Below are 16076 nucleotides of genomic sequence, written 5' to 3' on the forward strand. Positions count from 1 at the left end.
TCTTGACTGAGCATGAAGGAAACCTTACTGCATTTAATACTTCATTGTTGAGAATTAACAGTTAACATTTTTGGAAGGACTGCTGATGACTTATAGTACATATTGCAAAATACTTTCTGATGGAAATTGTACCATATTAATACCTTCCTGGTAACAAAGATTTGTTCTTGAGGAAAATGAACAAAAGCAGATTTGCTGAACATAGGTGAAAAATTAATATTGCTCAACCACTTTTAATTTGTTCAGTTTTCTGAAGAGTAGAAAGTAACTGAAGTTTTTCATATCTTGAATTGTACATAAATGAATGTATCCATACCCCAGAACTGACAGAAATCTCCAAAGCAATTTCACATTTTCCCCTATGATGCAGAAAGTGAATCATTGCCATTCTCTCTGCTATGTCATGTTTCTTGATCCTGAGGAACATTTGGAAACCAAACATGAGGAAATTATAGTGTTTTTTTAAATGTTATGTTTTTAAATGGTATGAAATGAACCAACAGGATTTGCTTTAAACTTTTAAAACTGAAGATTCAGGGAAGATCCATCAAAAATTTTCCCCTGTTGAATAGATTTGAAATTGTTTTCATAGAAATTCCATGCATCTCAGAAAATGCTCCTGGCAGTACATTTATCACCATTTTGCTGCTTCTTAAGAATACAGCTGCTGGTGATGATTTTATATAACAAGAATATTTGAAAAAGATCATTAGATTTTTTCAGCCTCAAGCAAGAATTAAATGGTTTAATATTCTTCTTTAGAAAATGCACTTTGAAATATACCCAGATCAAACCCAAAACATCAATTGAGTTAAGTGATAATCAGACAAAGAGTCATTCTTAGCAAAGCTCCTGAGCCAAAACTCAGCTCTTTCAGTCTGAGACAACAAAGGCAAAATGCAAAGTATTTGTGTTTGAAATTCCAGCAAAGGACATGATTTGTCTTTCTCTCTGCTTTTCTTTAATAGATCATATTTTCACTAATGTGATAGAACAGATCTCAGTTAAAAATACAGCAGTTTTCCTTCTAACAATCTTATTTGCAATATTTTAGGTGAATTGACACAGATATTTACATATTTAAAAAAATAGAAAAAAAATGTCAGGGTTTTTTTTTTTTTTACAGTGTCCTTTTCTGAGACAGGAAGTGTATGTGCTGAAGGATTATAATGATAAATTATTCCTGTAATGATTTTCAATTATTTTCCAGTTTCTAAGGCTTAGGATCCTGTCAGGGCTGTGATTCTCCAACCTTGCCAATGACTTGTGCTGACACAGTGCTGCATCGTGTGATGGATTGCCTGGGGTTTTCAGAGGCTCCAGCACTTTTAAGTTTGGGAAATAGAATTATCAGAGCAAATTTAATTTTCACTTTGTTTTGCTTTGTTTTATTCATAAGTGTTATGATGAAAGTGTCAATAACAGGATTACAGGCTATTTCTTTGTTCTCCAATGGTGATTTTGCTTAGGAGTCACCATGGCCAACAAATTAGGATACAATGGGATCTGAAAAAAGGAGTAGCTATCCTCAGTGGTATTCTAAGTACAGTGTGGTTAAATAAAGCCTTATATTTCATCCTTCTGTTTCCAACTGAATATTTATTGTTTTTTTTAATAATATGAGCTTTTTGACATATGCAGAAAATCCAAGTCAAATTGTTGAGATGTCCAAAGAAAGGGAAAGTTGGCATTTTCACCCTTCCATATAATGGCAGTCAAAGAGATGTGTCCAGAAAAGAGTTCTGCATGCTGCAAAGTGCTCTCAGAAATTACTCCCTGGCAGAAAGTGTGTGGGTAACACTCTCCAAATTGCTAGGGACAAGTTAAACCAGTTTCTTAAAAGCAGCTAAATTTGTAGATATTAGTCACTTTAAAGAAGTGTAAATGATCAGACCACTTGACTCTAGGAGTATTGCCTCTGTGAAGTGCTCAAGTACTGCAGATATGGGTGTCATGTAAAAATATGGAAATAATTTTCATGATGCTCTGGGCAGTGTAAGTCTTGGAAGGGGTGTGAGATTGGGCATTGTAGAATTAGGATATGCTTTGACACATGCTGATGTAGATTTTCAGAATATACTCTGATGTAGAAATATTACATATTCCTCAAAATTCAAATATGTTTTGAAATATTGACCCCAGTGTTCTGAAGGAATCTCTTTGCTCTTTCTATGTTGGAGTTTTTTGATAGGAAACTCTATTAAGAAGAGAATTACTTATATACTCTTATATTCCTTGTGTACTGTAGATTTCTTGTAAAACATTATTTGTCTATGAAATTGTATATTATCATTTTCTAATTAATGTTTTTGTGTTCTGTAATTACTATGTCTTATACAGAATCTTACAGGTTTAGATGTTCCTTCATTAATGTAGGAGATAGTTGCCTTCTTTCAGATTCCTTAAACAAGGACAATTTGTTCCAATGGTGGAATTATATTTGAAATAATGGCTTTTGTATAAAGCATAAGTGGTTACAGTAGTTACCTCAGTGAGCTATTTCAGGGTGCCAGTGATGTGGTTTGATAGTGGTCTGTCTTCCTTTGTAAGTACAGAGATTGTCTTATGTTCTACCCACCCTATTTTTGGTGTCTGTGAGAGGGTACAGTTCTAAATGGATATCCAGCAGCTAAGTGTAGTCCAAGAATTTATCAAATTTTCATCACATATAAATGATTTAGAGAGCTAGTCACTGACATGATATATATTTAGGTCCCTTCAAAAGCAGATAGCCACTTTCAATCAATGTGTGAGTGAGAAGATGATGATTTTCCCAGCAAATCTGTTGTTACTTACATGTGTATGTCTTCTTCCAAAAAGACTGCATTATTTGTAAAGTGATGATCTTTGTGGAATGCCCAACAATGAAGAACAGTGTTTTTGTATTTGCAGGTGTGGGACATGCAGGTATGGGACAGAATTTGCAGCATAGATTGTGAAGGGAGTTGATAGGCTGTTTTGTAAAACCAACTTTCACTTTTGAAGCAGAATGCAGAGGTATTTTTAGCATTATTGGATGCTTCTGTGTACAGTGCAACAGCTTTTGCTCTCAAAAGAAGAGACCAGGGCTTGATCAGGATGTGACTGTGCCTGCCTCTGAGAGAATCAGGCCATTCTGGGAAGTATCCTAGCCATTTTTATTATTTTTTTTTAAATCTGGGAAGTGGAGAAAATTGTGAGAGGGATTTTAGTACTCCAGCTTAGTGAACATAAAAGGAATCAGATAATATTTGAATTCCAAATTATTGTTTTGGAAACCAGTGGAGATTCTAAATAATTGCATAAGTATTAGTAATATTTGCATCATCTTTAGCATTACTAATATTGCAATTTTCTATGATGTATGTTGCAATTTCACCCATGAATCATCTATATCAGGGCCAAAATTTTAGCTCAAGATAAGGAATAACCAGTGACTACTTATCTGCAGAACACACTGAGCATGCTATTGTATACTAAATTCTTCATATGAATTCTTTATAAATGTCTTTCAAGTTCAGATGTTTGTTTTAAGCTGCTGTTGAATATGTGGAAAAAGCATGAATTCAAATGAACTTGAAACAATCTTCAGAGGACTGCAACCAACTTAATTTTTCCCATCTGATGCACAAATAAACATCCCAAACTGTTATATTCTTGAATTCAACAAACAGTTCTCTAACTAAATGTGTGTAATTTAAAATATGTAGATTTCATAAACAGAAAATTATTTCCATAATCCACAATGCTTTTATGCTGGAAAATGGGGCATGTTTAAAAGCAGTTTTAATGAAGTTTTAAAACCATAATTATATTATAAATTTAAAATATTTTCTGTGCAGTTGCTTTCATTTCAGAGGAATGAACGTATCTGACAGAAAAATCATCAGAAAGTACATTTATGTCAATTAGCTGTGTGCTGAAAACAGTTATTTAGAATTCTGCTGAAGTGGCTGGATAGGTATTACATGGAATGCCAAATAATGTGTTTGGGGCTATAACCCACAAAGAAGTTGAAAGGAACTTTTAAATTTCTATAATAGACACAGAACAATGAATTATATCTCAGTGAAGTTTATTTGCACCAGCCAGTTACTTTTCAAATCTGTTTTACTATGCTATCACCTCCCAGTTTCACAATTTTGGCCTGTTATTGTGGTGTGTCATCCCTGTCTGTCTTCCTCCAGCTGAACAGCAACACTCCACTGTCAGGAAAGCCTCTGGTGCCTGGTTTTGTAATGCAGCTTTTCCTGAGCACTGAGTGCTGCCTATCAGGAGATTTGGTCTGGGACACCTGAGCAATAAATCCCAGCCTGGTGTTGGCTGTGAGATGAACATCCAGGTGGATGCTGAGCTGAGCCAAGGCAGTAACAGCTTTGGATAAGCAGCAGTGGTAGTAGGGGTACCTCAGGATGTTTTATCCCCATATTTAGGCACATGTAAGTTTACAGATGTGGAAAAGGGATGGACAATGAATGGAGGAGAAGTAGGGGTTGATAAGTTGAACCTGTGAGAAGTTTTGAAGCATAAGTGCTATTTGGAATTACGTGGTGTGAAGCTTTGGCACTTCATTGTTTCCCAAAGCAATGGGACTTGGCAAAATCATTCTACTCTTTGCTGCATATGTCAGTAAAATCAGTGCTGCAGGGAAAAGTACTGGTGATGTAAAAAGAGGGGTGAATCTTGGGGCTCTTTGCACTCACTGGTGCTGTGGCAAAATGTGGCATGCACCACAAACCTTTTTAGTACTGCACCCCATAGACATGGTTGTATTAGACAATACTTGAGAAGAAAGCTGATAATAAGATAGGAAAGGCAGGGAGTCCTAAAAATTATTTTTAAAAGGTGGAGAAAAAGTAAAAAGTCTGAAGTGGGAGAAATGAAAGAAAAGGGAAAGAAGGTAATTATTTTGAAAAATGAAATAAAAAAATACTACATGATGGTGGGAGTGAGAATTAAATAGATATGTGTGAATTAAAAAAGTTCAAGAAACATGGAAACAGAGATGGAGAATGAAAAACAGGGGATATGTTGGGCTGAATTTTCAGCAAGCTTATCTTTTAATAATTGATGTGTGACTATCTGTATTTTATTTGTTAATGTAATAATTCCATCATTTGTACCTACTATTAAGTTTCCTCAGCCTTTTGGTGAATAATTGTGTGGAATTCACAGACGACTTGGGAGAACACCTGTAAATAGCTTCTAAGTATGGCTCAACAGCATAAATTCCCTCTGCCAATATATTTATAGCACCCCTTTGCATTGGTGAAGTGATTCTCCCAACATCTGTTATTTCCCCACTAGACACTAATAAGCCTCTTCCATGAAAAACTTCAGTTGTGGGGTTTGTTTTTTTTTTTTCACATATTAATGGATTTCAGTAAGGAGACTAAAACCTTGTTGCTGTTGCATTTTTCTTTCTGGCTTCATCAGCACAGCTTTCCACGTGGGTTGATGCTGATACTAGGGAAAACTCTTTTCCTTCTGTACCAACACGTTTTGCCATTGATTTCCATACCTGAGCCCAGCTGAACTGTAAACAAGATTTCCCTCCTTACCCTCCGGCACTTCACATAAAGCACTCGGCTGCACCTGCAACTCAGTCTTAACCAATTGTTCTTATGCTGATCTGTAGAAATAGATGTAGATAGGCACACAGAAGGCTTTTATATCCTGGGACTGCTGTATAACTAGAAGATGCATTTCTGCTCAGAAAGCTGGGAGTGATACTTTGCATCGTATCTTCAAGTGAGAATGCTTCAGCTCTTTGCTTGATTTGTTTTTCTATTAATATTTCTATGGTTAACATCTCTCCAGAACTGCAGACAATCCTTTGCTGCTGCTCTTTCAGTGTCGTGGTTGCTTCTCACTCGACAGCACTAGGCAATGTGTCACATTTTTGGTTGACCTCTTGTTCTTCTGTATTTTCTGAAGTGTTTACAGGATTTGTGGTGCTCCTGCTCGCTGCACTCCAGGCATGTGAGGCAGCTGCTAAAGAAACATCTCCAGCCTGGCAGGAGCTTTGGGCATTATAACAAGAATTGCCCTTTGCAGTGCTCTGCAGTCCCATGGTTTGTTTTCTATTTGAGTCTAGAGATAACCTTGCATTTTGTCAGCATTAGGAAGCTTGAAGTAATATCAGATACCATAAATTAGATTGTGTGGTTGCCCTTGTTGTTTGTGGGTTCTTACAAGGTTGTATTTTGGTTCCTTTATTTTCATTTTGGTTGTCTTCTGTCACTTACAGGAGCAACAGACTGACTGCTATTAATTTCTAACATAGTATTTATTTTTTTGGCATCTGGTTGGCACCTGTTCCTCTCTGATAAGTACTTAGGGCTACAACTTTGTGAGGATCTGTGCACACACATCATTAGCAGCACTCCTCCACTGATTTTGTTTGGATTGCTTCTGTGATTTAATATCCATAGGGACTAGAGTCTGCATTTGAAAAATTTGATAACTCCATGGAAATGATTGTTGTAAGAATGTGTGTCTGGCTGCTAATACTGAGATGAATGTAAGCACTATTTCCCTTTAGGAAATAGTATTTCCCTGTATTTCTCTTTAGGAAAAGCACTTGCAATGTTAATTGCTAATGCTCAGCTTCATGTGGCTTCTTTTTTACAGATGCAGCCAGTTTTGATTATATACCATTTTGTTTTGATTGAAAAAAAACAGCAATGAGGCTCCAAACACTATTTTGGTTTTTTTTAAAGCTTACCACCACAGAAGGCAGGTTTATCCAGACAGCTGGCTGGCTTGCATACTGATATAGTCCCTGTTCCTGCTGTTATTATGGGCTCTCTGTACAGGCTTGGCTGCAATAAACATAGGTAAAATTTGGGGGACACCCCTCAAACACACATAAACCTCTTTCTTTTAAAAATTATTTTCTTGAAAAGACTTTTAACTATTTCCTGGTTTTGACAGCATTTCAATATTTGTTTAGGGTGTGTGTGTCTATGTCTATTTGTCTATTTCTACCCAGTTTTTGAAATAGCTACACTGATTGCACTGAAAGATAACAGTAATTCATTTTTTCTGTGGAGTAGAATGGGATGAAGGGAATGGTAGTTACTTAGTGCAAAAAATATTTATGATTTCTGTGCTTATTTGGATTTTTCACTTTTTTTTTTTCTGTAGAGTGGGTTTAAAGTACTCAAAGGAAATTGACTTAGCATAATATGACAGTTTTTGATCCCTAACATAATTCTTTCAGTCATTTAGGTGATGTATTTAACATAAGGGATATGTGTCTCCTTCAACTTGGCGTAAGAGTTCATATTTGGTAATGCATAGCATCAGTGCCTGCTGAAACACAGTAGTTAAACTGATGGCTGATTTAAAAGTAAAAGGGAAATGGGATGTTTGGACAGAAGGAAAAAGAATGTCATATGTAAAATATTTTTATCACAAATAGGTCAGAGTTTATTTTGTGTTGCAATGATAGCTCACCACTGAGCTCCAAAATATTGTTGGGAAATCCCCATGTGTCTGATTCTTCAGAAAATAGTTAAAGTATTTAAGAAGAGGGTTTGAGCCTTAGTTTGGTATTTTGCTGCCATTAAAAAAAGGGACAAGGGACAATGTAGTAAAAAAAAACATTACAAAAAGCTTATCTTTTACTGTTTGTGTTCTCCCCTAAAAAGAACGAGGTAAAAATTCAATTAGCAGCATTGGTCACAGGCTAAGATTTGAGTTCCCCAGAAAAACACTCTGCATTTAGATTCTGCTGCTATTCTTAGCAATTTTTTGACTTTACTCGAAAGGATGGAAGATGAGACCACTGCTGATGAGTCACATTGATGACAGAATGGATAATATCAAGTAATTTTGGCTCCAGCACTAACTCTCCTCACCAGTAAATATCTCTACTGAAGTAATGTTTCAGGAATGCAGGATTGGACCAAGCACAAATGTTTTGAAGTAATGTGAAAGCAAGTAAGGTGATGGCTTGCATTTTTGTTTGTGCATCTGGTGCTTCCTGGTGTAAAATGGAGGCATTTGTTAATCGTGGAAAAAAATGGTATGAGTGAAGAAGGACTATAATATTCCTTGTTTGGCTCACTCCTGTAGGAACAGGGTTTGGCAATATGAGGTCAGAAAACAAGAATGGATGACTGAATTGGAGGTCCAGTCTGTCTAGCTCAGAGTCCTTTCCTCTGCTGTTACTTGAGATTCATGTTTATGGAAAAAATAGGCATTGTGAAAAGGACAGATATTCCTGTATCTTCCTGTTTCTCCTGAGCTTAGTGTTAAGTAAGTGGATTTGCACAACCTGGATGTATTTTCTTAGGTTTTGATCTGTTTTTCTTTTTGGCATCTGAAACTTCCTGATGCAGCAAGTTTCATAATAATTATGTGTTGTATGAACTGCCACTTTTGTTTGTATGATAAATTCATATGGTAACTCATGGCAATTTTGTTTTTATCCCAAGAATGCATAACATTAACTTTATACAAATCTGTTTTTCTCTACAATATTGTAGTACTCTTAGTCTTGTTCTAAGTACCCACTGGCTCATATTTACAGGGAATTTTGTTCATGAATGGTTCAACCAATGTTCCTTAGACAGGAATCATATCCCCTCTTTGAGATGTCTATAATGTGCATCTGAGTGAGAAGCTGTTGTGGGTTTAGTTTTTCTTAATATCCATTAAAAATGAGACTATAATTAATCTGACTCATATTAAACATTTACCTTTGAGTAGGATGGACTGCATCTCAGAAGTGTCAATTCTGCTCTATTGCATGTAAAGGGAATGTGACTTAGATGTAGATTCCTGTTCTGGACACCTCTGCATTTGGTCAGATGAATATTGCTTTTGGGGAGATCATTCACAAAAGAAAAAATATACATTATCCTGGGAAAAAACTGCTTTATGAAATCATTCACCATATAATAGCTGGTAAAGTGCATTTTACTTGCTGTCCTTCCTCAGACGTTCTCTGGGCAAGTGGTAGGTAGACCCTTTGGGCACTAGCTAAGGTGCTTTTGCAGTACAGAAGGAAATGGCAAGGAGATTTTATACAATGAATACTCTTAAAACAGAGTTTTTTTCTTAATGCCTGACGTCATGGTGTGCCCACACTTTTTGTTTTTGGTGAAATTGTCTGTAACCACGAGAGAGCCCATTCCTTGGATGATGTGTTTCATTTAGATTGTAAAGAGGGCTCCCAACAGAGTGTCTCTTCAAAGGTCACCCAGAACATTTTGATTAATGCTATCTTGTGTCTGTTTGGCAGCTAGAAAAAGGGAGGAAAAGAGAACACACACAAAAAAAGCAAGGCAAGGTGAAAAAAGCACTTTGCTCCTTTAGATAAAGCAAGGTGGCAGGTAAATGTTATCCTCACAAGCACATGGTGTGCAGTGGGTTGAGAATAAGAAATGATTGCAGGGCCAAGGGAAGAGGAGAGCTGGTCTCTGCACCTGGGAGAGAGTAAAGCTCAGCTTGCAGGGGTCTGTGGTGTGCCTTTAACTGAGAGCTTGCCATTTAAATCCATTCCAAAAATTTGATCTCCCTGATGGCTGAGGAATCTGTTGCTGCCATACCAAACCTTGGCATTAACATGTTGCCTTGAAATTGATGTTGCCCTTCTGATGTTAGGTCTTTCCTGATCATGATGCCAAATCCATAGAGTTTGATTCCACTAGGTAATTGGAAATTATATTTTGATTTTAATAATTTTCAAATTTAGTATTTAGTATTTAGTTCCTAGTTGTATTTTCTTCAAAAAAACCAAAAAAGACCTTTGGGTCTATTTCTTGATTATTCTGGCACTCCAGCATTCATTCCCACAAAAAATTCAGGTGATATTTCAATACAGAAATTGTAAAGAAAGTGTCAGTATACCATTTTAAGTTTATTCAAGACCTATGCTATGAACTTTGGATGTGGAAGGGAGGCTCTAGATGTTTGAGACCTACAGGAGATTTTAATATTTTACTTGCTGGTCTTCAGAAATAATTGAAGGGGAGAGAGTGGGTAGATCCCAGGTCTCTTCTCCTACTAATTCAGAGTCTGAGCTTGCTTCAATTACCTGATTTTCATTCCCAAAAATCAGAAATTTAGAAATTCTTATTTTAGCTAACAGAGCTAATCAACAGGCTGTGAATCATCTCTCCTGAGCTTAGACAGCTGCATTTACATCTGAAGAGGTTGTCCAGGCTCTTGTTGCAGACAACGGAAGGAAGTAGAAACTTCTTGGGCATTATTCTCTGATGTAGTTTAGATGCCTACCTTAACTCTAACAAGTGCCTATTCTCTCTCCTTTGGCTATAATGGAACCTTGAACAAGCTCACATGTAGATTTAGTAAATATGTTTCCTTAACTGTCTGTACAGGAAATGTCCCTTTAAGTTTGCAGAAACTTTGGTTTTTCATATTATTGTAAATTTTGTCTGTCAATTCATTTAATTAATTGCTCAGAGTTATATTTGATGTGGAACAGAGGTATCAGCAGGTGTACCAAAACTTTAGATGTGAATTTCCAGATATACACAAGTGAAAATGCAGGGGACATGTAGACTGAAATCTGGGCACAGCCCCAAGAAACAGCCATTGACATTCCTACTCCGTGGAAAGTGTTAGGCTATATTAAGAACCACTGTTTTTGATTGATAGCAGAGGGGATTCCTGTCTCAAAGAGTATTTTCAGCATGTTAAGTATGTCAGGCATCTATTATCTTACACACTCTTGTCTTTTCTTCATGTTTTCTGAAGCTATTTCTTCTCACAACCTCTTTTAATATTCTGCTACACCCTATATATTGTCTAGTATGTTGGGTGATCTAAGAAGGCTCTGCTCGTGTTTCTCTCTTGCACAATAAAGGATCAAATGGTCAGAAGAGCATTCAATTTGTACTGTTAATTATGTAAATTTAAGTACAGCAGTTGTCAGGTTGTAATAACCATAACTCCTTCCTCTTAGGGAATGTTGCCATTTAGACATCACCACTGCACTGGGATTGATCCACAAGGCTTGTAGATTCCTTTATTGAATTGTCAAGGAGAATAGACCTGGAAGGTTACTCTCCTTGCTGCGTTTGTGAATTCAGGATTCTGATTTAGGCTCTGATTTAGTAGTGAGTAGTCAGGAAAGAAAAAACTGTGAAGGGACATCACATGCCCTGAGAGAGGGCAATCACACCTGCAGGAAAAAAAAAATGGCTGTAGGATAAATGGAATTATCTGTATTTTCCTCAGTAACTCTATTGTGTTTTGGGAAAATGGAATTAAGAAATGTGGAGAAAAAAGATCTACTCATGGAATGATTTATATATACTTAATAAAAGCTTTTCACCTGGTATTAATTTGTCAAAAGGTGATGGAAATTATTTAACTAGTATGCATTCACTGATCCTCACAGATGCAGTCAGTGTATCTGATTTCAAATAATTAATGAAAGCTTCTAATGAAAGCTTCACTTAGTCTGCAGAGAACTTTTGTATGCCTTTGTCATGAAAGTGCAAGACAGAAATAAGTGGAAATATCCCACTTCTATTGCTTGAATTTTGCTTAATTTCAGAGTGTAATACTCTGTTGAGTATGAATGAAAGCAGCAAAATTATGCAGGAACTTGCAAGAATTAACTGAAATTATAGTGACAGATGAACCAGTTGATTGTTCTCATCTAGTTTCCCATTTCTGTTAGAAAATCATAATGTAGAAAAATTCAGTTCTAGGAAAAACATGCCTTGCAATATACAATCTTCACAGACAAAACAGCTTTTCTCATTTAACCAAGAGTAACTTTACAAAGGACACTCTGTCTACAAATAAAGAAGGACATTTGTTACAAGAGAGAGGGTTATGTGTCACCTGGTAAACCTTATTAATATACACAGCCAAGCTGTGCTGCATCACCAAGAGCAATGTAATGAATAACAAAAAAATAAGCCTGTTTTTTGCAATGGTGAGCTGAAGTGAGATACACATGTACCTATAGACACATAGTTACACAGATGGAAATGAAATCCATATTTGTCAAAGACAGTGACCATGGTACCCATAGCAGGTAAACACACTTAGCACTTGTATGACTGAACCAGATACTCTGACTCATTGCACCTGGTGTCAGATTAACCTTATTTCCTTTGTGCTTGCATTATTGGACTGAAATCAGAAGTCATTGGCAGTTTTTTAAAATTATTTTTCTTAGGCTGTTTTGTACAGAGAAAATTCTCTAGGGAAAATTCTCCATTGCCTAAGGTAAAGCAAAAATCTGCACTTGCAGACAAGAAGTTGGGCTGGAGGAGAGCTGGAAATGGTGCTGCTCTTTTCCTCACTCACACTGCTCACTGGATTGCAGCCTCTTCAAATCAAGCTGGCTCAACTGAGCAATTGCCTGAGGTTGAGTAGTATGAAGTGGAAATAAGTATATATAAAACTATTAGCCTCAATCTGGTTTGATCAGAATTTACTGCAAAAAAAACCCCAAACCAACCAAACAAACAACAAAAACAACCAGTCAGTTTTACTGAAACTTGATGTGGAGTTACTCCAGGCTCTCTAGAAGATTCTGTTCCTCCACTTGAGCCCAGAAAGGCATGAGACCATGGAGCTGGCTGCCTTCTTTTTGTTGTGGGCCCCCACCCTGCATTTGTAAAAAGATGTTCAAATTTGCTTAATTTACAGACCCAGAGGAGTGTATTGGAAGGACATTTTAAATTTTGTCTCCCCACCACCAACCCACTGTTCTAAAGATACTGCTGTAAATCTTTAAGAGAGAAGGTAACTTATCAGCACTAAGACAGAGCAATCCAATATTCTGGCATGTAGATTAGTCCAAGAGACAGTGCAATATTATGGCATGCAGATATTTTCAGTCCATTTAGTCTAAAACAAATATGTTATCTTCCTATTAATTTTCCAGATTTATACCACAATTCTTGAGCTAGAGATGACAGAAGACAGAAAAATTTAATGGCTGTTACTGACCATATTTGCCAGCTAGTTTACTACAGCGCAGGGCAAAGAAGAAGTCTCCTTTTCCAGCACATGAGATGCAAAGCTTTTCCCACCCAGAGTAGGATTCAGACATAATTCAAATATCTCAGCTGAAATTCTGGAAAAGAGATTTTTAGTTCCCTTCAAGTCATGGGCTTTCAAGGTTTTCTTATATGAATATTTCCCAAGCACATCCATTTCAGCTTCAATGGCTTCATTTTACAGTATACTCTGGGTATTTTGGTCCAGGTCTGAAACCATATTTCTATCACAAATGCAGAAAACAGAAGTTATTTTGATAAGTCCTTTGATCCTGTGAATTTGATCTGAGCCCCCATCACAGAACAGATCCACAGGGTGGTCATTTCTGTTTAATACAAGGGGAAAAAATAATTGTCCACATTTTGGCATCCTGCTGGAGTGGGGCAGGGGAATGTGGGTGCCTGCAGCATCCTGGAGACACAGTCTTTGAATAATTTCTTTAAATCAGCCTTAAGATGCATCCCAGCCCCCAAATCTCACCCTTTATTAATAATGCCCCTCAACTATTGATGGGCAATAAGAAATCATAAATACTGAATATTTTCTGAATATAAAGCAGTGTAATGGAAAAGGAAATGAGCATTATCTCTTCCAAGAATTGTTTCTTGCCTGGTGGTTGGGAAATACATGGGTTTAAGTTTCTTCAGGGAGACTTTATTCAGAAAGCTGGTTTGAAAAGGAAAAACAACTGCCTATACTACCCACCTGCACTTGTTTGGTAGTGTTACCATCTCTATATTGCCAGCTCTTCCTAGGGTAATAGAAAGAATATTTGAGCATTTCAAATACTTATTAAATCAAATGACTCATATATAGCTTATCTAGGATACAAATTGGATGCTAAAAATTCTTAGGAAGGTTTTTAGAAATTAGTTATTTGCTAACAGAAAACATTGTAACAAATAAATAATAGTCCTTACTATAGATTCCTGATAACATTAGATAGTATTTTATATAGGAAATACTTTCTTGAGCCTTACCTGTTTTTCTGTGCTACTAAAGTCTGATCAGAGTTTGCATTACTGTCCTGAATGGTGCAATATGGTATGTAGTGTTTTGTAAGGAATGATGCACTAACAGATAGTGTAGATGATAAAAAGTCTGAAGTTGATCACTAGGTGATCTCTGGTTTAACCAAGACCTGTGTTAATGAACAAAGCTTTGCTTTTCTTAAGAGATTCTCCGCCCCAAAGGAACAAATATCGTGGTGGCTTTGTGGTTAGAAAGCTATTTGCTACTTTCTTTGTCATGTTTGAGGTATAATTTAGGATTTGCCTACAAGTTGTGGGGACTGTATTAAAGAATATGGCATCATTAGCTTTCCCCTTCCTCAGTGTCATGTATTTGTCAATTCTAAAGCTATTTGGTTTAATTTTAAATAGTGTTTCACTGCAGTACCTACAGCATGGATCAAGTATGTTTTTTGGAAATGCTTTTAGAGATTTAGGGTTTGACAAGGTGCAGTGATGTTTATCCATATTTATGTACATTTAAGCATGAAATTTGTTCTTTTTGAAGATAATGGATAGACAGATCCCTGAGGCCATTGTCTTTATACCATTGGTTTTCTTTGCCACTATAAAAGAACTTGGCTGGCTATCATAAAAAACTTAACTTCCATAACAGGCAGACAAATGTAATTGCTTTTGTAGAATTGCATACCATCAGCTCAAGGGCTCTTAGTGTGTTTTATTACAGTTGCAGTTGACTGATGGAGATTAACCTCCTGCTAATTATGTAAATGGAAAACCTTCTGTCTCAGATGGTGCTTACTACAAAGATTACTGATGTAATTTATTCATAGAAACAACAAGGTTTTTTTAGTTGTTTAGAAGCCATTTTAAAATCTAAAACTAATTCATTACTTCTGACCATCTATAATATTTATGGTGCATTTTCAGTCATACAAGATATGCTGCTTCTGAATTTGGATAGAAAAGAGGAAATATCTTCCAAGTTCACAGCATTTAAATCTTTAAAGCATCAACTTTGTGAAGTAATAATATTGTTATAATTTTTGTAAGTGATTCTTCAAATATTTCAGTCCCTGTCAGGTGTCTTGCTTAATGAGATGGATATTCAAGTCAAAAAGAACAATAACAAGAAAAGATTATTATTCTGAAGGTTCATATAAAGAGTAAGCTCTAATGTATATTTTGCATTTAGTTCTGAATTTTGCACAATAACAATATCTAGCCTTGTTAATTTGGGAGGAACTCCCTTGTTAATTTTTGGGGGGATCTAGCACAGGATTGGGCTAGGTTTTCATGACAGAGTAAAACCCAAGTCCATCCTGTGCTTTCTTTTCTCATTAGAGATAGGAAGAGCAGCACATCTGACCTCACATAAACATTTTCATTAAAATACTCTTGACAAAAATTGATGACCTTTCTTCACTGAAATCAACAGTGAAAATCTCAGAGGCCACTCAGGTGCCAGAATTGTCATCCCACCTGTCCCCACCTCAGCACTCATTAATTGGTTTGGGTGTGTGCAGCATTTCATTGCCCCCTTTGGTCTCAGTGAGCCATGGACATGCTGGTCAGTGGCTCTGACCTGAGCACCTGCTACCACCACTGCAGGCAGAGCCTGTGCAAGGGGCAGTGAGCTACAAGGACTAGCTCCAAGTCGCTAGAGATTCAGGGATTAGTCTTTCCTGAAGGTGATACTTCAGCCAAGAAAAGCTTCTGTCATACATATGAGTGTTTCTAAGGGGTATTTTTATTTTATGAAGGCTGTCACAGCTGGAAAACAGTAGTCAGGCTAAAATGATGCTTAGAAAGGGTTTCTTGCCTCCTTTATTGACCATGGAAACTGCACTGTATCTCTTGCATATGAGTATGCCACAGTATTTAATCAAATCTTCACTGAGAGAAAACCTGTAAAATAATTTCAAGGTTTTCTGTAGTTAATCAAACATTTCTATTGTGCTGCCATTATTGTATTACTAGATGGTAAATGCAGTACTAAAAAAATGAGATATTTTCATAATATAAAAGCAATTAGAATATCCAACTGCAATCACTGTCAGTCTTTTATCATATCTACATTGAAAGAACCTTACTTTGCTCATAATATTTGAAAGTTTGTTACTTATT

At 36.4% G+C, this 16076-nt stretch overlaps 1 protein-coding gene across 8 annotated transcripts in view; it reads left to right on the plus strand.

The window, feature by feature from the left end:
* The window catches only part of MLIP (muscular LMNA interacting protein), a 104884-nt gene that overhangs the window by 13370 nt on the left and 75438 nt on the right, over positions 1-16076 (plus strand). Inside the window, exon 1 of one of the 8 annotated variants that reach the window (XM_079297682.1) lies at positions 2884-2907. The exons of the other annotated variants lie outside the window; for them this stretch is intronic. Within the exon in view, the coding sequence (XP_079153808.1) occupies positions 2902-2907 (6 nt within the window). The 5' untranslated portion in view covers positions 2884-2901. Of the gene's footprint in view, positions 1-2883; positions 2908-16076 lie in introns of those variants that run through there. 8 annotated transcript variants of the gene reach the window in all.

Source organism: Erithacus rubecula (genome assembly GCF_903797595.1).
Source record: "Erithacus rubecula genome assembly, chromosome: 2".
Classification (NCBI taxonomy): Eukaryota; Metazoa; Chordata; class Aves; order Passeriformes; family Muscicapidae; genus Erithacus; species Erithacus rubecula.